The following is a 23679-nucleotide window of genomic DNA, read 5'->3' as shown; positions in this document are numbered from 1 at the left end:
TCTATTTAGAAATACAACATTAGTAAAAAACATACAGGTATGCTTGGACAAGGTAAGTGTACTCTTTAGAAATCCGTTCCTCCCCAACGCGCTCACAAGTCATATCTCCTTATTCATACATCTCAAATAAGTCTCAATATTATTACCTGCACTGTGCAGATGGGGAAACTGAGGCATGGAGAAACATGGTCACTAGGCTAGTTGACTGGAGAGCCAAAAGCACTTACAGCCTCAGTGTGATGCACGAGCCACCAGATCTGCTCTCTACCATCTTAATTTTTGCTATCAATGCTTACATTTCTTCTCTGAGAAGAAAACCAGTAAGAAGCACCACTGCAGCAGAACTGAGCAAGCCCATTAAGAGAGATACTGCAAGACCTCAGCTGTAGGGTACATCAACGTTGAGTCCTAGGTGCAAGATTATCCCAAATCTTTCTGCAACTCTCTCTCCATAGTCACAGACTGTTCCTGCATTGATCTGCCATTGCCTCATCCCGCTGTGACCTGGCCTAACCAAGCAGTTTCTGAGATTTACTTATTTCCACCCTGCAGGGACATAAACGGTACAAAAACACACACAAAAAGCTGTGTAAACCAGCAGGCAAATCCTGTGCTGAGCCCAGGCTGCTGCAGCTAGGGCAGGAGCATAGCTGGTGTGCACACGCCTTACCGAGCTGCTGTGATTCACACATTGCCACAGCCGGAGGCTGGTGGGACATGCCGCAGAGGGCAGAGCCGCCTTCCCACGTGGACACGGGGTTTAAGGTTTTCTATCAGAAGGCACTAGGATGGGGCTGTTCCATAGCTGTACTTCTACAAAGGAACTGGAGCAATACCGCAGATCCTCAGGTATAATACCAAGATGATCTTTTATTGTCCAAAAGCTCCCTAGACTGGTCAGAGGCCTATCAATTGCATTGGCACTGGCAATAGCCTTGTGGTCTTGCAGAGAGGTTTCCATCTACAGAAACTATCTGTGGCTCCTGGATCACAGCAGTTGAAGTGGAAAAATCACAGGTTCTGTGCACAGTGCTATTCTCCTGGCAAGTTCTGAGCAGCACAGTAGGCCTGGGTCTGTGCACAGGAACTAAAAAGTAGTTTAATATAAAAATAGAGCTTTAAGAATACCAAAACAACATGACAAGGCTCGTGGCTCCGAAATATCTAACACATTTAAGAACTGCATTTTTCAGGAAATATTTCAGTTAGGGAACTTCAGGAAAACTATTTTTCAAAGACTGAAATAATTCACGTACATACAGTAACAACAGAGGTGAAAGGGGGGAAGATCTTCTAGTATGCACTGAAGTTTGCAAGATTGTCATTCCAGTGTATTACAGCCCATTTTGCAAATTACAATTCTCTCTTAGCAAAAGCACAATTGCAGCAGCATATTTTCATCTTTATGCCAAAGATTCATACAAAATTATTATTCTCAAGTAAGTCTCAAAAACTGAAGAGTGGATTCTGGAGTGCGACTGAACTGAGACTAATTCTGCATCCGCAAAATGCCACGTCCACACAGTATCACTAAAAAAAAGAGATTTCAGTAGAAATTCTTGTATGTTGTATGTGTTCTAGTCTGTTTATCATTTTTGGCTGACTCGGTACCTCAGATTACTTAAAAAAAATCCATTTGAGTTTTCTTAATATTTTTGAAGATACAATTTATACTCTCACTTCTCTTGCCTTTCTGCAAGTGGTTTTATCTCAAAATGGCTATTCAGTATTGAAAAGCACCTAGAATAATGTAATTTCAAGTTCCAATAGCATGTTTTCAAACTAGTTGCATCTCTCCTCTTCAGTATATGCTTGCTATTCATATTGTTTATATCGATTCAGCAAATGAGATACAAGATTTATTCATTCCTGGCACTGGTATCTCAGTACTAAAACCATGCAATCCACTGAGACGCTGGTACCTGTAGTTCAGCATGTCTTTCTTGCAAAGTTCCTTAAGAAAGGTAGTGTGTATATCTGCAATGGACACTCTGATGTCAGTTTTCAAGAGCTGATTTCCTTGGCTCAAAATTTTCCCTTCGGAGGAGCTTTAATTCTCTCAGTTCTTGTGGCTGTAAACTCTGGTCCACGCCAGGAGTTAGCTTGTAATTTAAAGGAGATTCAATATAGCCGTTTCTGTATAGACAGACCCGCTTGCAGAATTCAAAGGTGCTAAACATAACACCGAAGTATGGGACAATCTGATAAAATTTAAAAAAAAAGCAACATAAGATAAAAAAGCAGTATTAGACTCACTAGTAGCATTCTTAGCTTAGATGTTTTTAAAAAAGGAAACTTCTAGGACTTTAAATCTGATCTGATCTGCTAGTAGAGCTATGCTCATTTATATAAAATCAGAGTGTCACCTCAAACTAGGCTGGCACCTGCAGCATGCTACAAGTAGGAGTTTATTATTGGTACATAACTAATTATAACAATATTGTGAGGAACAAGGTCTGTGCTAGCCTATAGATTATCACAACTTGTCAAATACCTAAGCAAATCCTAAGCAACCTCAGCAAATCCCAGTAGGAAATGCGGGATTTATTCTACATACAGCAGAGCGACTGAACAATTTTCTTCTTTTGCCCCATGCAGAATCGGCAGCTCTGGTGCCATGTGGCTTTATACCAGCCAAGGCAGGGCCAGACACAGGCAGGCCATCACAATCAATCACGTTGTCACTCAATTACCACTCATTAGCTGACCTGTAGTACTCCGTGTAGGTAATCCCCACCACAGCACTATAAAATGTATTTATGTAAACTGAATTACCTTCTGTTTAAGGTAATTTCATGCTTTCAACTCAGCAAGGGCTGTAGTAACCAATACACGTGTTAAATAGCTGTTCGAAAGTACTGCTTTTGACTTCTGGGGAAGTGGCTTATACAAGCGCAATTTTCTTTACAGCTCGGTACGTGTCAAATTACTGGAGCTCAGCTGAGAAGCAGAACTTGTTTAGCTGTCGTAAGTGGATCACTTGCAGTCCCCCATCCATACCCTACCTTGTGTGTTAGCAGCGCTCCCTTCTCTAAGGGCATTCAAATGAACTTGAAAGTAGTGACATCCAGAAGCCAAGCTTACATTTGGGGAAATATGACCAAACCAAGTTCCAAAGCTGGTTTATAACCTGCCTGAGGTTATACCTGTTCTGTCACAGACTCTGTCATCTATAACCTGCTAATAAGTACAGAGGCATCTCATAAGCTTTATAACCCCAACTGTCCAAAAGCGTGTTTTGATTACTTCAGGATAGTCTTTGATTGGGATGAAAGCAAAACCTCACCTTGAGCAGACTGGGTGTGAGTCCACTCCAAAGTCCAAGCACACCTTTGTTCTTCACAGTTTGCCGGAAACAGTCAGTCATGCCAGTAAAATGGACATCAACTGCTCCATAGTGGGGAAGCCAAGGACTCTGGGCCTGTTCAAGAGACACCCAGGGGGATTTAGAACAAGCAAAGGAAAACCAAAGTAATTAATCTTCTCCATTCTGGTACATAAGGAACACTTAATGCCAGGTTTCAACAGACCGATCTGGATTCTTCCATCAACCCAAAAGAATCAGCTGTTTTGCCTTGAAATACAAACTAAAAAGGGAGAGAATTCACTCTCTGATAGGTACGAAAGAGAAAGAGAGCAGTAATTTCACACAGCACTTCCTTTTGTGCCATGTCACTACTAGAAATAAATCCCACCCTTGTGAAGACAAACCATCCGAGCCAGAGCCACATAATGCATCAGCCCTGCGTCTGCCAGCCGCTCAGGTCTGGGGAGAGGTATTTCACATCACTGGCAGCAGAGCAGCTATGAGAGGGAAGCTTGGGGCTGGCCCCAGATGCCACACTCCCTTCCTGCAATTCTGATCAACACAGAAGAGTGCACTGACTTGACTCTGGCTGCTGAGGCTGTGTCCACACTGCAATGAGAAGGGTGAACTGTACTACAGGTTGAGTAGCAACAGCACAGCAGAAGTGGAGGAATAGAGATTTCAGCCCAGAATGTACAAACCCACCGAGGGCTGTAGGTGAGCAGTTGGTGCCCGTGCTCCCCTATCTTTGCTACATGGTCAGTTGATCCGGACTGGTTAAAGTTAGCTTGGGAGCATCCTGCTGGACTGCAACTACATCTCCAACTGCAGTACAGACAGCGTCTGTTCACACGGAAGAAGTGTAGTGGGTCATTTTTAACAGCAAAATCCTTCCTTCATTAATCTCCTACTGCGTTAGCACAGACAGGATAACCTGACCTTGAATAATCCTATCCTCATCCATCTGTGCACATGCAGCCATGGGTTTATTTTGCAATGGCAAATCAGGGTTTCACTCAAACACACGGCAAGTGACGCTTCTCAGTCAGGAGTGTGTGGGGACCCCAGGGCACAGGTTGACGACTTGGGCGTGCAAGCTGATCACCACAGGGCAGAAGTTTGACAAAAATGGGACTTGTACAGTTAACTGATTGGTGAATACGGTTATCATTATCCCCTCATTGATCTGAAACACCCTGTGGTGTACCATTTTTTCCCTCCTTGGCCAGACTAACCTACAGCGTCTCAGAGCTGCTAAGCCTATGAGAAGCCTCTCATAAATCGACAAGTGGTGATGACATTTTCTAGATGCCCCAGCTATAGCATTTCAAATACTTGACAACTTAGATGCTGGGAATGGAAACAGATCAAAACTCATGCTCCAGGTATATAAGAGAAGCTGCTAATCAAGTAGTTTTAATGCTGTTGCATGCCCTTGCATTACTGGCAAGTCTACTGCTAAAATTTAGAAGCTAACAAAAAACCTTTAATCACCCCACACACTAACTGCATAGTCTTCTTTATCTACAAAAAAATCACATAGCATGATTTTTTCTCTCTTTTTTGTGCATGATTGAAATGCACGTGAAATAATTCTGATGGCAGGTAACAGGTAAAACCATACAGTTTCCTTCCGATAGGGCTTTGGGAAGTGATTTTGGGAAAGCAGCTGTCTGCACTGAGAAAGAAGGCAATAGCCTTCTACCACATCCTGATTTGTTATCTTCTGGCTCCCCTTTATCACATCCTGGCTCTTTTACCCCAGACGAGAGTAGGGCTGAGGATTTAATCCATGGTCTTTTACACTTTAAGGAGGAGAGAACAGAAGCATTTGCTTCTCTCTGAACTTTCTCAACAGTATACCTGATTTGTAAGAGACAGATCACATTTGTGGGGGAGAAAGCATTTCAACTGTTCTAATTGCTCGTCTCCTTTGTGTCTACATTGGCCTTGCTAACTCCATGGGGCTACAGCTGTTTCCATAATTCCTAACTGTGGTGCAAGCTCCCACAGCTTCCTGGTTTAGGACTCAGAAAGGCAGCCGTTACGGGATTTAACTGTTGTGATTTTACAGTATTACCAGCCCTGCCTTTGCAGGTGGTTCAAGGTAACGGAGCTAGTCTGGTAGCCAAGGGTCATGCACATGTTCACTTATGCTCCTTTGCTACAAGGAAGCTCAGCTGCCTGCTTGGCTCTGTTACTTCAGGGGTGTAAGGGTTTAAAAAGCAATAGCTAAATCCAACAGTGAGAAAGAGAGAAATAACTTTTCAAGCCTTAATCCACAGTACTTGAGAAACTCCTGCACAAAGACTCTCATGATTGTACTGTAGAAGATGCTGAGTGCTGCAACTGAGACTTTGGGGACCAGTTCCACTAAGAATGGTGATACTAGCACCAGCGATGCTTAGAAGAGCACTCAAATGATGTAAGTATCCTTAAAAATGCAACAGCAGTCACAGGAGAGCTGGATTCAAAACCCTGTTCTGCTTTCTGGACTGTCAGCCAGTTTCCATGAGCTTTTTTGGTAAAGGATGTTATAGGCAGCCAAGCAGTGAAGAGGGACAGGTTTCTAAAACATTCAGGAAAGCAGGAATGCTGTTAACATGTGATTCCCTTCCTTTTTAAGTCCCTTTGTGGTAGGCAGGGCATGACCTGCCAGAATTAACTGCATGAGTTTGACTTAATCCCCTTCGTTACTGTATACATTGCAACGGCACATATCAAAGGGTTTTGATTACAGTACTCCTGCCTACAACACCAAGACAGGCGACAAGCACGCTGCAGATTTCAGTAAGATTCTGCACGCAGTGAACACATCCAGAAGACAGTTAAAAAGGAACAGGTAAGTCAACCCCTCAGATTTCTAATTTGCCCACAGACATTGACCTCTTAAGAGATTTACTGAAAGATTATTTATAGTAACATTCACCACAGTTACAGCCATTTTCAAGATTTCAGTCTGTGGGGTGATGTATGCTTTGCTAGTCTTTCTGCTTTACAGGAGCAGTATGTTTCTAGGACCCTACACACAGTATTTAAGTAACAATTGTCCACAGAATCACCTACTGCAAAAGGAAAACTAAAAACTGTATCAGTGTGTAGTTAAAACTTCAGTATTTTGGAACACAGCTAAACAAAGTTAAAATGTATTAATAAAAGAAAAAAATTAGGAAGGCGTTTCATTTGGCACTGTTTTTAATGAAAAAAATAGCTGTGGGGTTTGGGTGGTTCTGCATCATCTAAGCATGTCTACAACACTGCAATCCTTGCAACCACGCTATGGCACCAGAGCCAGAAAATGGAAGTAACGAAGCAGATCAAACTAGTTTCTCTGCCTTTTTTGCAGAAACCTACTATGACATACAAATCAAACAGCTAATCTCATACCAAAAAGATCAGGTTTATGACAGAGGCATTTCACGCCATGCACCTCAAAGCAGCTTGAATTCCTTTCTTTTGACACCCCTTGACACTATGGGCTGCTGCATGGAAACCTGTTTGTTACGGACAATTTTAAAGACCTCCTTCCCCCCCAGTTACAGCTGTCTCATACTGCAGAAGGCTGGAGATACAGTACAGCTCACTGTGCTGATAACAGAGTGCCAAGTTGTTAGTCATAGTAGTAGCGGGGCTAAGTTGCTGATCTTTTTACCTCTGATAGATGATGGGTTCTCTAAATGATTAAAACACATCAAATGCAGAATTGACTCCATCTGCTCTCACAAACACAGTCTTTTAGTATCCAGAGGCCACCGAGTCTAGTAATTCACTGTGATACATCCCCAAAGTTAGCACTCTGTTCTATTTTGACAATCTAAACCCAAGAGAGAGACCTGTATAAAAAAAAACCCCAAACAATTACCTGCACTCACTTTTTTTTATATAAACAAAATATTTAAATAAGAGTGAAGTGTCACAACAAAACTCAAGCTAATTGTTGAAGTTAATTGTTACCTGAAGACTCTTCAGACACTATCTCTCCCATTGTCTGCATCACGAGGTGACTGCCAGAACAACATAGTACCATTTTGGGAACTAATCTCACAGACCCTTACAAAGATTTCCTCTTCAATGACCTCCCCCAGCCCCTCTCCTCCTCCTCTCTTCCTCTTAGGATTGAAGGACGGATGTAGTTCACCGCAGCTGCAGTGGGAACCATGCCCATCAAAAGATCAATCACTTGAATCTTTCCAAGGCTCACAGTAGCCACACGGGGACCAAGCAGAGACCACCGGGTCAGGAAATAGCAGATGCGGTGGTTAGGCCACTTGAGCCTGAGCCCTGAGCTATGCAGATAAAAAATTCCCACTTGCGCTTTAGGACATTTTAGTTTGCAACCATCTGAACTTACACGTATCAGAGACTATTTGGAAATACTTCCCTCACAATTCATGTACTTTTTTCCGCCCTCCCCTGCTCATAAAGTTTGTTGGTACAAAGATTTGCCATTTTTTTATTTTTTGAGTATGCAGTACTGTTGGCACAGAGCATGAAAGATCAACTAACAGTGAATAGCTGCCATAGGTGGTATACTACCCTGATGGTAGATATAGTAAAATTGCTTGTTATTTATATATTTTCAACATTCAGGTGTCCTACACTTCTGATCAATTTAAAAAAAAAAAAAAACAAACTATAGGAAGGCACTTTACAAAACAGCTCAAGAGTTCACATTCTTAATCTGTAAGCTAAAATAAGAAGTCTTTGCAGTCTGGGTTAATAAGGACACGTGCAACGGGCAAGCATAACTGTAGATCAAGGGAAACTGAAGGACAAAGACAGCAGTTTTCATTCAAGCTAATGCCACTACAGTCAACAGAAATTTCACTCAAGTGAAGGCTGAATGCTTGAAAGAGTATTTCATTCCACTCAAATAAGAAAGAATTAAAATGTAAATAAGTATTAATATCGCGGGAAAAAAGCATGCATCCTCTTGGGCTAATCAATCCTTTCTCCTGGAGGACAGCCTGACTTGGTAGCCATTGTCTTTTCTGTGTCCGTGGCTTGGTAATGCTGACTTACCCGTGGCTGAAGTCCACCAAAGGTATTCAGGCATGTAGGAAGGTAAACGATGACAAGCTATCAGGAGGCAATCAGTTCCAGAGCAGCACAGCACAGCAGCTGACCTCCAGCTTCCTGCGCTCTAGGAACATGTTGTCCTTTCCTCTGTAACCTGAACTGGGGCCAAATCATCTCTGCTTTCTGAGATCTGTGGCACCGAATGAGCAAAACAGTTTACTGCTCGCTCAAAAGTTTGACTCAGCTTTAAATACATTACTGCCAGGCCTGTTGTACCTTGAGGCTTCATGGTTTGTTGCAGAATCCCTCCTTTGCTACTGAACCTAAGCCTTCCCTGCTTTTAACACCGGCAGTATGAAGAAATCTTCGATACGGAATATAGGGGTCTTTTTCCTCAAGGCAGTGCAAACCCCTTGCACGGACACCTCTGGGTGGTTTCTGAATGCCTCATGATGGTTCAGCTCAATCCTTACAAATGGGTGCACCATTTTCATGTACATCAGCACTAGTTTATTTAATGGTGCAAACCCTTAGGCAGACTAGTTTGGTCCCACACTTCACACAGTGAATAGCAATGCTAGTTTCCACCATCTCCTGCTGTGTAGGAACCGAGAAGAAAATTAACGTTTTACAGGATTGGGGATTTACAGAGGACATATTTCCATTGGCCTTATGTGGATGAGGTAAGGAATTACACCAAATCAAAATAAATCAGATCTAAAAGAAGAGAGTGTCCATAAAGTTTTAGCTGCTGTTTATGGAGTATTTTGCATAATTAATCACCTTACACGTCACAGGCACATCATTCTAAGCACAGACAAATGGATACAAGGCTCTCCTGTATAACTGATGCAGAAGTACTCATGTTAGGGGTAACAGTGACAGCTGTCACTCTGGAGACATTACTATCTCCCCGCTGAAAATTATGGCTATAATAGTTGTGTGCGCACAGCAGTGTACCCTGCCCCATGTCAGGCCGCGTCAGCTGGGTGAGCTTACCAAGTTTAAAAAGGTAGGCTGAGTTAACCCATCTGATTTGCCCCAAAGCAGATTAAAGAGCTCTCGCTCATACCACACTGATCACAGAGCTGCGGAGGCTGTAAGAGGCCGGCGGCCATGCTTAGCTGGCACCACCAAATCTAGGACTGCAAGCGTGGCGGCCACTTCAGTGTCTGGGAAAACCATTTGGAGAGAATTGCATTCTGCCCTCCCTCAGACCTCCTGCATTTCAAATGGATACAGTGTGTTTTCCTGCTCTTCTTCAGCAGACCACTGTGCTGCAGTGCTAAGCTACTGCTGTAATCTACCTCAGAGCGAGTATTACATACTTATCACACCACAGCTCCTTGGATGAACAGGGTTAAAGAGCACTAGACGCAGCACAAGCTGTCACAAGGCAGACCTGACTGTTAGATCAGCCCAGTCCTGCTTCCGATTCTTGATTTACGATTTTTCCCTCTTATCCAGTTTTTCCACTGGCGCTGTTCCGTGTTTCCACTTCACAGGCAGTCAGTCTTCATGATTCTCTCCTGTGGAAGTCTGGGGATCTAAGAGAAATGCTTCCGAGGTTTGTTCAGATGCACAAAGCTGATCTAGGCCGTTACAGAAGGCAAAGCCCATGCTACGCTCAGTAGCTTTTTTCAGGCATTTTTCAACCATTTACTGGGCCAAGTACTTCCCAAAGCACTAGGGCACTATTCTGCAACAGCCTCAGAGAAAGTGGTATAAAATATCTTTATAGCAACACCAATGAAACAATCAAAAATGCTGGTAGCTCAAAGCATTTAGACATAGGGAAAAAGAGAAGGAAGGAAGGGATTTTACCGAAACCAGAATCTGACGTCTATTACCTATTTGCTAATAATCAGAGGAGCCAGGCTGGTCCCAAGTTCAAGTACCACCCAGGGCATGGGGTCTTGGCTGATGCCTGAACCCCAGCAGCAAGGAGAAGCAGAGCATGAGATCATAGAGAGAAGTAAGAAAAGTAAGAAGTCACACTGCAGCCTCCCCCTCAGGTGAAACACTTCTGGAGTTTCATCTCCATCTGTGCACTTGTTTTCACAAAACTTGAAGGAAGTTAGTATCTCTGAAACCTCCACTCCTCTGTCAAGTTTAGTTGAAGTCGGACAGTAGGATCAAAAGTTATTGGGGGCAAGGACAGAGAGCTAGCAACCATATAAGCCTTACTTCCACAGGAAATCAGACTAAAAGTAGTAATATTGCTCCTTATTTGCTTCCACACTATGGAATTTGCCACTCTGTGTTGTCAAATGGCTCCATCTCTGAAAATTTTCAAGGCTCAGGCTCCCATGCCGTTCACTGTTAAAGGGTCTCACTGCACAAAGTCTCAGAGCACGTATGCTTTTGAGATGTCGTGTGAACCACATGACCCAAAAAGGATTTTTTATTTTTAAACTGGGTCATGACTCCAATAACTTTCATATTCCCAGCTGACAAGAACACAGATCTCACAAACAGCAGGGACACCACAGCTTGAGAGCTTTCAGAGGCTGCCATGCCAGCACCAGTGACCACCTCCAATGACAGAGCACTCTTTGCAAGTTACTCATGTTTAAGCAACGCCGGAGCACTGCCTCCTCATTTCAGCAGGGAGAAGGTGCTTTTCTAACGAACATTTATAATTTTCTTTTCCAAAGCTTTGTTTATAACCCAGCCACTGGGTTCTTGCTAAACTGACTTTTGCCATGCAAGGAACATAGGGGACTAATTTTAAATAAATACTTAAATAACAGTACTACTTTTAAAGAGAGACTTTAGTATCTCCTTTAACCAACTTCAGACTAGAAATGTGCCAACAGGGCATAAGATTGCACTTACTTTCAACAGGCTACCTCACAAAGGGAACGACTGCTTAGTTTTCTCCAAGTTACCAAGAACTCATAGTATTTACATCATTTCCACAGATTTCACACTTGCAGAGCATCTTGTGTTCCAAAGAACCAAAAAAAACCCAACAAAAAAACCCCAAACACATTGCAGATTTATAGGCAGACGAGGCCTGATCCACTTCTGTCACTGAAAAGAGGCCACTTCTTGGGTGATGCATGGCAACAGTCTACACTAACCAAGAACAGTGAGCCTGTTTGTTTACGGCAGTGGAGGGAATTCAAAGCCTGGATTTTAAAAGAGAAAGATCACTACTGAACAATGCTTTCCCTGGAGAGATGTCCTCACAACTTGAGGGTGCTGTCAACACCAAAAATGTGCTGAATCCTGCAGTATAATAAAAGTATGCTTATTCTATATTACAAGGGTTTGACGGTAAAGCTATACCTGAGTAGCATTTACTGGCGAAGGAGAGTTTCAGACAAGTTTTAGTCACAGAAATTAAAACAAATTATACCATCAAAATATGGGGACAGGACTGAGCTTCTGCAAACCATGCGAAGTTTGTTCATATAAGCAGGTGAGGAGTAACTGTACAGTCGATGGAGGATCTGTGAAACCTTAGGGTCATCTTTGTGCATTTTGCCTAACAAAACTACCAAAGTCACAGGTCAATTTGGAATGAAGGCTGAGAAGCGCCAGCCAGGGGTACCTGAGCCTACCTCTGAGGGTCATGTGCACAGAGGGAAGTGCCACACTTGGGTACTAGGTTTGCGCTGACCATTTACATGTCTGTAGATTTTCAGTTCTACACATAGCCTGGGATCGGTGTCATTCTAATAATAATCTTCTTTACGGCATGTAACAGCTCTAAATTCATCTTCCCTTACTGAAATGCCATAGCTCAGACCAATATGCACTAATGAAGGTCATCATAGGCAAAAAGATGATGTGGGGAAGTGGAAACATATTACCAGTGCTTCCCTTAGACCCAGAATCATTCATAGGCAGGTATTTCCCTGCCTAAGGTAAAAAAAAAAAAAAAAATAGAAAAAGAAAAAAAAAGTGTTCTTGTATGCAAGTCTGCAAGGTAAAAGTGCAGTACTTGAATATCGCTTAGATACTGGATTTAACAAAGAAATGATATTGTGAGGTAAGGAAGGAAAGCCAAGAATAACAGTCAAAAGGATATAAAGATCAGTAAGTTTTTGTTCAGAAACTGATACAGCATAAGAGTGAGTCAGGAAAGCATTTGATATAGAACATCCCTTTGAATAACCCTCTCCTTCACTAATCCCCTTCTACAGATGCACAACAAAAGCCATATTTCCATGCCGAAACATGCATACAGTACCTCTTAATTCTCTAACATGCCAATCAGAAGCAAAGTGAAAAAAGGAAGACAAAGGAATAAAATTAGGATAAGCACAACATAGAGGACTCACATATTCAGTAAGACTCACTCACATAACATTTCTTTTAAGAAAATCATTCAAGTATATTTAGCAAACACAGCATCTTTGTAAAAAAAAAGTAAACATGATAAAGATAATTCTAATAGTAGAGGGGGAAGAAGCCATGGTTATAGAGCAAATCTGACATCATAAATCATCACCAAAACACAGAGGAAGAATTGTTCACTGACAGCTCCTACTCCCACAGATGTCAGTGACAGAAGCTGCTGACGTCACAAGTGTAGGATTCAGATATGTAAAATGAGAAAGGATGAAACAAAATTATTACAACTGAGATTAAAAATAACACCTTATCCTTCCTCCCATAGCAGAATTCATTTTCTACTCTGTGCAGACAATTCAAGCATTGTCTAGATGAGGAGATGGATGGAGCTAACTCTTCCAGGACTGCCTAGCGTGTCAGGTAAAGATCTGAACTGGATGTTCTGGTCTCAGGCTTGTACTCCATCCCAGAATCAGAGAAGACAGCCTTGTGTCCTAGTTTCTCAGTTTTTGAAGCACCTGAGACTGCCTTACAACTCCCTGGTTCACCATCATCAACAGGTTCACTGCAAAAGTCTTCTTTGGCAATATACTACCTCCATCTGTCAGATCAGTGGGACAGAAGGGAAGGAAGAGGAATCTGACACTGACCTCCGCAATGTGCTGGGTTCCTCTTCGTACACGAAACCAGTGTTCACTGCTTCAAAACAAAGCCAGCATTTCCCTGCGTGCATTGCAGAGCACGCACCAGGCCTGGGGGCAGCTGAAGGCTTTGGTACACCCCTCTCTATCAGCTAGAAAGGTGAATCACTGAATGGAGGCTGATGAGAATACGATGTCTGAGAAAAACCGTGATCAGAAGTATCTGCTCCTCTGTTTTCTGCAGAACACAAACTGTCTTGAAGCTCTTTTTCCCCTTCTTTATTCTCCCCCTTTCTAGGTCCCTTTGCATGATACGTTTTCTGGTGCTGTCCTAGACATTTCTCTCTTCTGACCACCACCCTGCAAAATGAACAGGCCAGCAAGTTCTGATGGCAAAGCAGAGCTGATCCCTGCCAAGCTGGGCCATACCCTGGTGCTAACTGTGAAAAACAAACTTCTTGGATGACCTTGCATGAGTTCCAGTGAGCTCTTAGTATCAGCTTGGGTGTGATTTTCAAGAGGTCTCTTTTCTGGACAAGCCTCCGTGACTTATGTCATAGCCAGTACCAAACAAATTACGAGCTTTCACACCTAGGCAGCTAGTTCTTCTGAAACACCTTTGCCTTCTCCCATGCCTTTAGAATAAATCACTGAACAGGAGGTGTTTCTCTAGGCTTGGAAAATCACTATTCAGTTGTTGCAATGCATCTATGAGGAAAATAAACCTCTCTGTTGTTGAGCCTTTTTTCTGTCCAAAGTATTTTTAGCATATCCACTTCCTACATATTTAGGCAATAAATCCAGTTCCCTTCTTTTTTCTAGAAGTGCCAATCACATGTTTTAAGCATCCCTTTGGTGAAAGAGTACAGCCTAGTGGCAGGAAAATGAAAGATGGGCCTGTTCCACTTCTCTACTTGCCTGCCAAGACAAAGCTTGACACAGAACTTAACATCACACCAGTTACAACTGAAAGTTGCTTTTGAACTGATCACGAAAACTGAATGTTCAAGTAACTGATGTATCGACAGAAAATATTAAAAGGGAGACAGCACAGTAATGCCTTTCTTTATTCTTTAGGGCAACAGTATTGCTGTGAGTCTAAGGATATAAAGAAAAGGAGGACTTGTAAGGAGTAATTGCTTTTCTTAGACCCACTGATACAGCTGGAAAAACTGATCAAGTTTTCATGCTCAGAATCTCTTTCTCACCTGAGACATTTTATGAGATACCTGATGAAAGGGCTCAGCGTAAAGCTTGACTTTTGACACATCAGCTACATGAGCTGGTCTAATAAAAGACATTACTTCTCCTGTTGAGGTCCTCTGTTACAAGATGGAGGGAGGGCAACAAAGGCTTCTGTGCCACTGGATCTGAGCCCTGTCTGAAAAAGGGAACCTGGGGAGCAGGAGAGGGGAATTCACAGTTTCACTGACCTTTTGCTAGCTTGTGACTTACCAACCAGGCTACCACTTGATGAGGGGGATGGGGAGCTATATAATGCTGCCACACCAAATGACTGCTTTTTTTATAAGATCACAAAAGTTTCTCATAAATCTGCAGTCCCATGAACTAGGCTGAAAGACCAAACTCATATGCCCCAGCCAGAGAGCCACCAGACGATGACAGCTATTCACTGTCACTCTGCTGATGAAGTTCTAATGAAGAGTCAACATCATCAAATGAATAATGTCAGTGAGATGGAAGCTGTGGGGTAGTGGTTGTTTTGTGTTTTTTTTTTTTAATTAGATCATTATTACTAAACTTTCAGGAGAAAGGATCAGCAAGACAATACAAAATGATACAGTAACTGGATATAGTTACTCTCGTGTTGCTGATGCTCCAGGAAAGCAGCAGCACCAGCAACTGGAAAGTCACTTGTTAATCAGAGGAGTCAGAAATAAGAACAAGGATAGTTCTGACACTTCAGATGTAATACCTGCTGTGCAAGTTTCTTGTGGTTGCCAGTACGTAGGCCAGGCATAAATGGCAGACACACAGACTCTGAAAATGACACAGATCTCATTCATTCTGCCTACCACCAACAGGACTGAATGCCTGTATTTGACTGAAGGTTTGCGAATTCTGAACTGTGAGAATTTGATGGAATTGCTATGAAAAAGAAAAGAAATAAAGCTAAAGACACAGAGTCTGAGAGTATACATATATCCCATGATAGTACTTGAACCTACCTTAAGAGTGTAACAACACACTTGTAACAATAATTTTCAGCCTTAAAAAAAACCCAAAACCCAACCAACCCAAACCAAACCAAAACCCAACCAACCTAAAACAAAGTCTCTGTAGCCTACTGGTAAGATAAATAAAGTGGCACTCAGGATCATCTGGCTAGTCTTGCCCCAAGCTCCTGCAACAAGCACCTATAACAAAGTACTAGCAACATGAATGCTCTGTACCTGCATCTTCCTCTTGACAGTCTCAAAGGGGAAAGAAAGTGTCTGTGCCACACCAGCTGCTACACAGCCATTTATGAAGTTCTGAAGAGGAGTGAAATGAACTATGGGTTCCCGCCAGATTTTGTCCAGATTGATGTAAACAAAGAATGAGCCCGCAGAAAATGGGACAGCACCTAGAAAGCAAACCAGACAGGTTTATATCAACACACTGTACACTAAGAAAACAGAGCTGCTCATCACATAACCTAGAAAGATAGGATGAGCCGCTGCCAGTTTACACCTCGTGTTGTTCAAACCCATCGATATTTTGAAGAACTTTACTTTTTAGTCACTGGTTTACCACCGAACACCATATTGTAGCATCCAGATGTGCTGATAGGGGCATATATTTACATATTAAAATGTGCATGTTGTCAGAATTATTAACTGCTTTAGTCTCATGACAGGTCAGCTCTTTCTCCGGGTTATCTCTTTTGTGACAAGCTCTTTCTCCAGTCCAACCCAACCCTAGCAGTTGTACAGGTAAACAGAGTTGCCTCTTCAGTCAAGCTGATGAGGGATACTTCCGTCCTCTTTTGCTTGTTTCATGATCTCATCAATTTTATAGTGGGATTATACATCATCATTATTATTATTATGCATTTTTTATGATGTCATATTGTGAAAAAGTGGACTTAAATGGCATTTTTAAAAGCTATGGAGAGTAAATAAATAATTAAAAAGTCATTTAATGCAAAGAGACAATATCAGTAATCTTCACTTTTCACATCAGTTATACACTACTGCTCATACTGGTTTCACTGAAGAGCTAGGGAGACACTCTCACACCTAGACAGGAATTAGGAACACTGTGTGTGTGTGTGTATATATTTTTTTAAGAGTTAAATGGTGGAAATCTTGCATCCAAGCACAACTAGATCATCTATAAAAGAAGGAAAAGAGTATTTTGTTGAACACTTAACCATACATAAAATGCTACACACTTGGTCATAGTTTGAAGCAATAAAGCTGCAGCAGAGGTAATCAGTATTGTCATGCCTTGTAAATCTACATACCTTCTACAGAGAACATTACTATTTGCTTTTGAAACCAAGTGAGCAAATGAACACACTACATAGCTGCAATAAACAAAGTACAATGAAGTGATTTTTCCCCATTATTATTTTACCTAATATAGCTGGTGAAACGCCACGGTAGAGTGCGAGGAGTCCTTCTTGATGATAAATTTTGTAAAAAGCATGAAGAATTCCTTCATAAGACGGTTCCAGTCGGTTCTGCACAATGAGCCGTGTTTTAATTACGTCAGTGGGGTAAGTCACGATGGTTGCAACCATGCCAGCCAGACTTCCTGCCATGATGGCTCTCCAGTGGGAGATATGACCCAACTCATCCGTGAAAAGTATAACAAGTCTAGAGTAAACACATAAAAGAGGCACTATTAATGACAGTATGAACAAAACATGAAAAATTAAGGCAGATTATTCTCGATGTAATTGTTCTTCTGCCCACAAGCCTCTTCAGCAGCAGGAGTGTAAACTTTAACATGTATTTCATCCAAGACCTTACTATATATAACACCACACAAGCATCAGAATCTCTGTGACACAGAACATGTGAACAGGCAAACATGAGCGGAGTCCAAAAAACATGCCTAAGAGCCTGTCTTGGTTTCAGCTGGGATAGAGTTAACTCTCTTCTTAGTAGCTGGTACAGTGCTGTGTTTTGGGTTTAGTGTGAGAATAATGTTGATAACACGCTGATGTTTTAGTTGTTGCTAAGTAGCGCTTATCTTAAGCCAAGGACTATTTCAGTTTCCCATGCTCTGCCAGCAAGCAGGTGTGCAAGAAGCTGGGAGGGAGCATGGCCAGGACAGCTGACCTGAACTAGCCAAAGGGATATTCCATACCATGGAACGTCATGCCCAGTATATAAACTGGGGGGAGTTGGCCGGGAGGGGCGGATCGCTGCTCGGGCATTGGTCAGCGGGTGGTGAGCAATTGCATTGCGCATCACTTGTCTTTTCTTGGGTTTTATTTCTTTTTTTTGTTGTATTCTTTTTCATTACAATTATTACTATTATTATATTATTATTAGTAGTATTATATTTTATTTTACTTTAGTTATTAAGCTGTTCTTATCTCAATCCACGAGTTTTACCTTTTTTTTTTGATCCTCCTCCCCACCCCACTGGGAGCGGGAAGGGGGAAGTGGCTGTGTGGTGCTTAGCTGCTGGCTGGGGTTAAACCACGACAGAGCCCAAAGAGATTCTGGGGAAATCCACGCTGCACAGAAGTGCAGAAATGCAACAGTTATAGTTAACAACTAAGTCAGGGACTGGAATACAAAACTCCACAAATGCAATTTGCTTCGATTTTAGTGTTAGTGAGCTAAAATACTTCCAGTACCTGAAAGAGCTTTTTTAGAGGCAGCTTGCACAGCTCTACCTGCACCAGAGCTCCCAGCACAGACTAAGCTCACATAGCTTGAGTTGTGGTACCGTGCTGGAGGTCCAGAGCACCAATTCAACGATGAAAAAAATCTTCAAAGATATGGAGACTAATTGTTCAAACGATTTACTTGTTTGCTTTGCAAGAGACTTTTAAAGTAATTTTTGACCACAGAATCCTCATTTATATTTCCATCTACAGGATGAAAATTACCATGACGTAAAACATGTTTGCAAGAAATTATCTGATCATCAGTCATCAGTTAGGGACATTGGTCCAACCCCCCCAGTCAAAGTTATCATGTAAGAAGAAATACATAGATAATGTCATCACAGACCTCCTGAGAACAACTGAACCTTCCTCTGTTGCTTCTGTTGGGACAGAAAGGTCCACAGGGATACTTCTCAAGAGAAGACTTATGTCCAGGCACTATTATGCTCAGGAGGTTAAGTCTAGATTTGATATTTTGAAATTGAAGCACAGAGTTTTAAAGACTAACCTACAACTCATGCATTTGTGATGCACAGAAGGACTTTTCTGTGTACGCAGGGCACTCCTACATCAGGGAGAAGTGTCATGGAGGCAGCAAGAAGCAAGTAAAAAGACTTGAAAGGAGGATCTTAGCTGGAGGTAAAGAAACTTATTAATCTATTTTGGAAGCATTAACTAAACCACTTAAACAGCAGATTTAAACTACATGGTGTTACCATGTCCAGAAAAAAATAATTTGCAAAGATTTAAAGTCACTGCTTGCTCAGTTGATGTTTTTTCACATGAGTGTACATTTTCTACTGCATGACAGATCCCTGCATCTACTTGTCTCATGTCCTGGAGAGAGCCCAGAGCAGAAAGACTAGCCAAGCAGAAGCAAAAGGGCATAAACTTTTTTTCCTATGTGTCTTGTATAGTCCCTAAAGCAACAGAGCCTGATTTTCCTGTGTGTGCACAAATGCGTGGGGAGGGTGGTGTGGTGTCTCTAGGCACTACCCAGATAACATTTAAAACTGCCACGGAAAGACCGAGTCTGTGCACAGTAACGGCAGACAGAGTGCAGAATCAGCTAAACACCCCGTCCCCAGCCAGCTCCCCCTGCACCGCCGTTCCTGGGGCTGCTGACTGTGCTCAGCCCCGGTCCTGCAATTGGCATTACATTACTATTTACTTAAGTTACTGTGTAGCACTTCTCTTTTTGTGTTTCTTGCCTTTATAGACACCATTCTCCCACTAGAAAACACAATAAAAAATCCCCAAATAATGTATCAAGAAATATGTGTAGGCAGCTTTTATTTAATTTCCCGGTAGCCTACTTCCACTTCTAATTCAGAAGAACACCCTGTGCAAACTAGAGACAAACTAGCCTTGCAAAGGGAATACACTGTTTCAAGCTGAACAAACAATTAAGTTAGTTATTCTGCTCAAAATCAACTGGTTTATACTGGTGCAACACACTGACTCTTCTGGGAACTTTAAATTACATATAGATCACTGTTTCTGCCTTCCACTGCCATTATGCCTCCCCTTGTTTGACCACCGCGTGCATTACAAGCAGAAGGACACAACAAAGCTGCCCAGCTCCAGGGTCGCTTCAGCTATCATTTCCTGAAAGGCGCAGGCAGAGCTGGGAGGATGACTCTGGCTCAGCCAGATGAGTGACAAACCCCAGCAGGCTGCGCAGCGTCAGCCCGGGTGAGAGCCGCAGCGGGCCGGATTGGCCAGCACGGGCTGAGCCCATGCTTCTCTCCACCCAGTACGGCCCACGAACTGGAATAACCCATCGCCCAGCTGGGCGGAAATGTCAAATGCATACCACGCGCACAGCTGACCTTAAAAAAAAAAAGAAAGAAAGAAACCCAACCCTCCAAGTGGCAAAACATGCTGGTGCGTGCAAACAGTCAGGCACTCCTTTCAAAGGCTAAAAGATACTGGCAGCAAAAGGGAATCCTAGGAAACAGCGCGGGCTGGCAGAGCTCGGTCAGCGCTGCTCCGTGTCGATCCTGCTGCAGTCCTTCCAGTGGTTACCTTAACTTAATGCCTGTGTATTGTCAAAAACAAGATCTTATTAAAACAAATAATGTCACATATCAACTTGAAAACCAATCAAATTTGTGTAACAACTGCTGCATAATAGGGTAAAAGATTTGAATCGTGATTTTGTTGTTACTTTCTTTGATACAAACAATATAAATACTTGAGAGTGTATAAATGAATAAAATCAGTTGCAAAAAACAGATGTTGCAGTCACATTTGTAGGTAGCACTGTAACTTCATTTCTAAAGGAATCTGGCTGAGCAGAAGAGATTTAACAGACTATCAATGCTTCATCATTTGAAGAACACCTACGACTTTATAAGCAGTTGCTGGTGTATCACCAGGCCCTAAGAGTTGCTACGCGCTGAATAAACTACATAAATGAAGTTATTAGCCAGGGTACATGTCTGTGGGGAGAGGGGACACACAACCAGCTAGCCATCCCGCCGAGACAGAGACATTAAAGTGCCCCTGCGGACTAAGCTCTCCACTTTCCATCCCCTCCTCTCTTGTAACAGACACGAAAGGCCGAAGCGAGCGCGCACCCCTCCCCGCGGAGCCCTGTCCCGGCCGGGGCCGGGGCCGGGGCCGGGACCGCTCGCTTACCGGCGGGAGGCGGCGAGCTGCAGCGCGCTGTAGGGGAAGAGGCGGAGGCAGGCGGTGAGGTTCCCCTTCCAGAGGGCCCGCACGCCCTCGGCACGGCACAGGCTTTGCCCGGCGCCGCGCAGCCCCCGCCGGCAGTGCCAGGTGCCCACCTGCGCCAGCACCGTCAGCAGCTCCAGCGGCGCCGTCAGGCTGAGGCTCAGCGCGCCCGCCAGCCCGGCGCAGCCCAGCCGCTGCAGGGCGGTCACCCGGCCGTCCCGCCGCCAGGTGGCCATGGCACCGGCCGGCGGAGCGGCTCGGCTCGGCGCGGCCCGGCCCGGCCCGGCGGCACTGCGGCCGCCCGCAGCGGCGCGCCCGGCCCGGCCCGGCCCGGCGGGGCACGGCCAGCGCGGGGGGGGGCGGTGACCGCCAGCCTCGGCCGCCGGAGGGCGCTGGGACGCGGGGCTCCGCCCGTCCCCCGCCCGCCCTGCCCGGTGCGCTGTCTCACGGCGGAAGGGAAAACCCGGGGGCGGGCGGAGCGGCCCGCTGGGTCTCTGGGCCGCCGTGCATCGCTGCCTCCGCGCAGGACGCTGCCGAAGGGGGCAGCGGGCTGCCGGCGCCGCGGCCCAGATGCGTTCCGTGCGTTGGTTGGTTTGCAGCCAGATCGCCTGCTGCCGTCGGCACCCTCTGCAAACGGCCGCGGGCCGGCGAGCCTGCGTCCTGGGCGGGTCTGCGCCAAGGCAGGCAGGGTGGCGGGGAACCCAGAGGGCTCGCTGCTCCTGCTTGTATTTAAATTCACATAGTATTACATTATTTGCATTTATGTAGCATTAAAAAAAAAAAAAAAAGCCCTCACAACAGTGACCTAGGTACATTCAGGACGCTTCCCTTTGTCTTTAAAATTAAACATATTTCCACAGTGATCAAATGCATCCATTGGTTACTGCTTACTTCCTGCACTGGTAGCCAAAAATATTGCTTCCTAACTAGTGAGTTCTGCTTCTGAAGCCCTGTGCATTGATGCTGAAAGTGAGGAACTGAGTCAACATCATTAATAAGATTTATGAGGTCAATTACTTCAGGTTTTGTCGATGTGCTACCAGGGAAAAGGGGGAAAAGGCATGGGGAGGGGAAAGAAGAAAGTGGAAAGGAGATACAGGTAGTGACCAGGATCTATGGAGTGAGGAGATAACAGCTAGTAAGAAGGCAGTAGCAGTGATTTGCTCCAAAACAGGATGTCTGCTCTGTTTCTTGTAATGTAAAAAAACCAAAAAAAGCCAAACAAAAAAACCCAAATTGAAACCTTAATTAGTCTACATTCAGTACCTTTTTACAGTGCATCCGACAAAACAGTGTAAGAAGATGCCCCTTAGCCCACCTTTTGCAAGAATGCTCTACTGCTGATCCAATAGAGTATTCCCAAATCAATAAAAGAGCTAAAAGACATCTCTCTAGTTGCCAGGAACTCCACTATTCACGGCATTGTATTTCCTTGGTGGGAAGAAAGTGTTTAATCACCAGGGAGGGGAAAAAACTCAACTATTTAAAGGAAGAATTTGAAACAACGATAAATGGGTGTAAACTTGCTATACCTTAATACTGCTTGGAAACAGAAGACTTCTAACCATAAAAGGGTGATATTTCTTCTATGGGTTTGCCTTTCTTGCTTGTCTGCAGAAGACAAATCTCAGCTTAAGATTCTTCCTGAGCACAGTTTTTTTCCATCCAGCCTTCCCATTTCCATTACGCATTTTTGGTTGTGTTTTTACGTACTTGTTCTGGCTGATAAAATGAATCAGCAGATGACCTCAGCCTTCTACAGCACAATCTAATCCATGGAGAAGATGGTGGCTGGTGTGAGTTTGTCTGTCGTTATTTTTTCTCCTGTGTAAAGGGACCTGCAAAAATAAAACCAGTCATTAAAAAAAAAAACCAAACCCAAAAGAAGTCACTAGCAGGATCTAAGATTACTGAAAATGAATACTTTAAATTGCACCTTCTTTTCACCATTTCTGCCAGCCCAATCAAGTTTATATTGTTTATGTCCTACTTAGTTTCCTGTATCTCACAAGCTATCACTGCAAAAACAACCAGAGCAAGCGAATCCTCCAAGGGAACTGATTTTCTTTTGTCTCTTTTGTTATTCACACAGAAATACATTTTTATTACAGCTGGAGACTGAATTTCATTGAACATACATTTTAGGCAGTCAAGTCCTTTGTAAGAACTATTCTGAACACAATTTTTATTTCCTAGAAGATCGCTGTGTATTTCTTTATACTTTATCTTGCATAGCTGTAGTTATTAACTTTATCAAAGAACAATGTACACTTTCTTTAAAGTAGCTACTCATTAATTCTTTAATCATTCCTACACTGACATCATCCTGCATTACTATACACCTTTTAATCAATCATGCCATCTTTGAAATTTGCCTCAGACACCCTTGCAGTGAAAACGTCAAGTTCTGGATTGGTTTTGGTGTTGTTTTTTTTTTTTTTAACTCTGCAAATAGTTTGGTCACCATCAATGAGTTGCTTCAGGATAACACAGTTGTGGCTAACATCAGAATCAGGCACAACACTGAAACCTGTCACACACTGATTTTATTAGTAAAGGTGGTGTTGGAGCTTGCTGTCATTTCCTAAATTAAATTCCATTCTACTTTGACACTGTCTTCCTCGGGCACGTCAGTACCTAACAAGAGTATGTTTAAAGTCTTGTGGGAAACTTCTGAGATCAGGGAGGGAGAATGAACAAAGCTGTCAAAGAACCCACTTTTCTGCCCATGCCATCCCCACACACGAGTTAGAAAAGCTCTAAATTTAGCGCTGCTCTGAGGTGTTCAGTTGCCACTGCTTTCCAGGACATTTGCTGGAGACTCCTAGAGCACAACATGCTTTCAGTCCATTCCTTCATTGGTGGTGGGAGGAGAA

The 23679-nt window shown here is 43.3% G+C and overlaps 1 protein-coding gene across 1 annotated transcript; it reads right to left on the bottom strand.

Annotated features, from left to right (window-relative positions):
- Positions 1-845: 845 nt before the first annotated feature.
- SLC25A43 (solute carrier family 25 member 43) lies at positions 846-21039 on the bottom strand. The gene is made up of 5 exons (XM_050901661.1): positions 20768-21039; positions 16855-17096; positions 15687-15859; positions 3287-3421; positions 846-2201 (listed from the first exon to the last, which is right to left on the bottom strand). Exons 1-5 carry the CDS (start codon positions 21037-21039, stop codon positions 1998-2000), a joined length of 1026 nt encoding a protein of 341 aa, XP_050757618.1. The 3' UTR covers positions 846-1997.
- Positions 21040-23679: the final 2640 nt, after the last annotated feature.

Source organism: Gymnogyps californianus, chromosome 9, assembly GCF_018139145.2.
Source record: "Gymnogyps californianus isolate 813 chromosome 9, ASM1813914v2, whole genome shotgun sequence".
NCBI lineage: Eukaryota > Metazoa > Chordata > Aves > Accipitriformes > Cathartidae > Gymnogyps > Gymnogyps californianus.
This window is presented reverse-complemented; position numbering and strand designations above follow the sequence as displayed.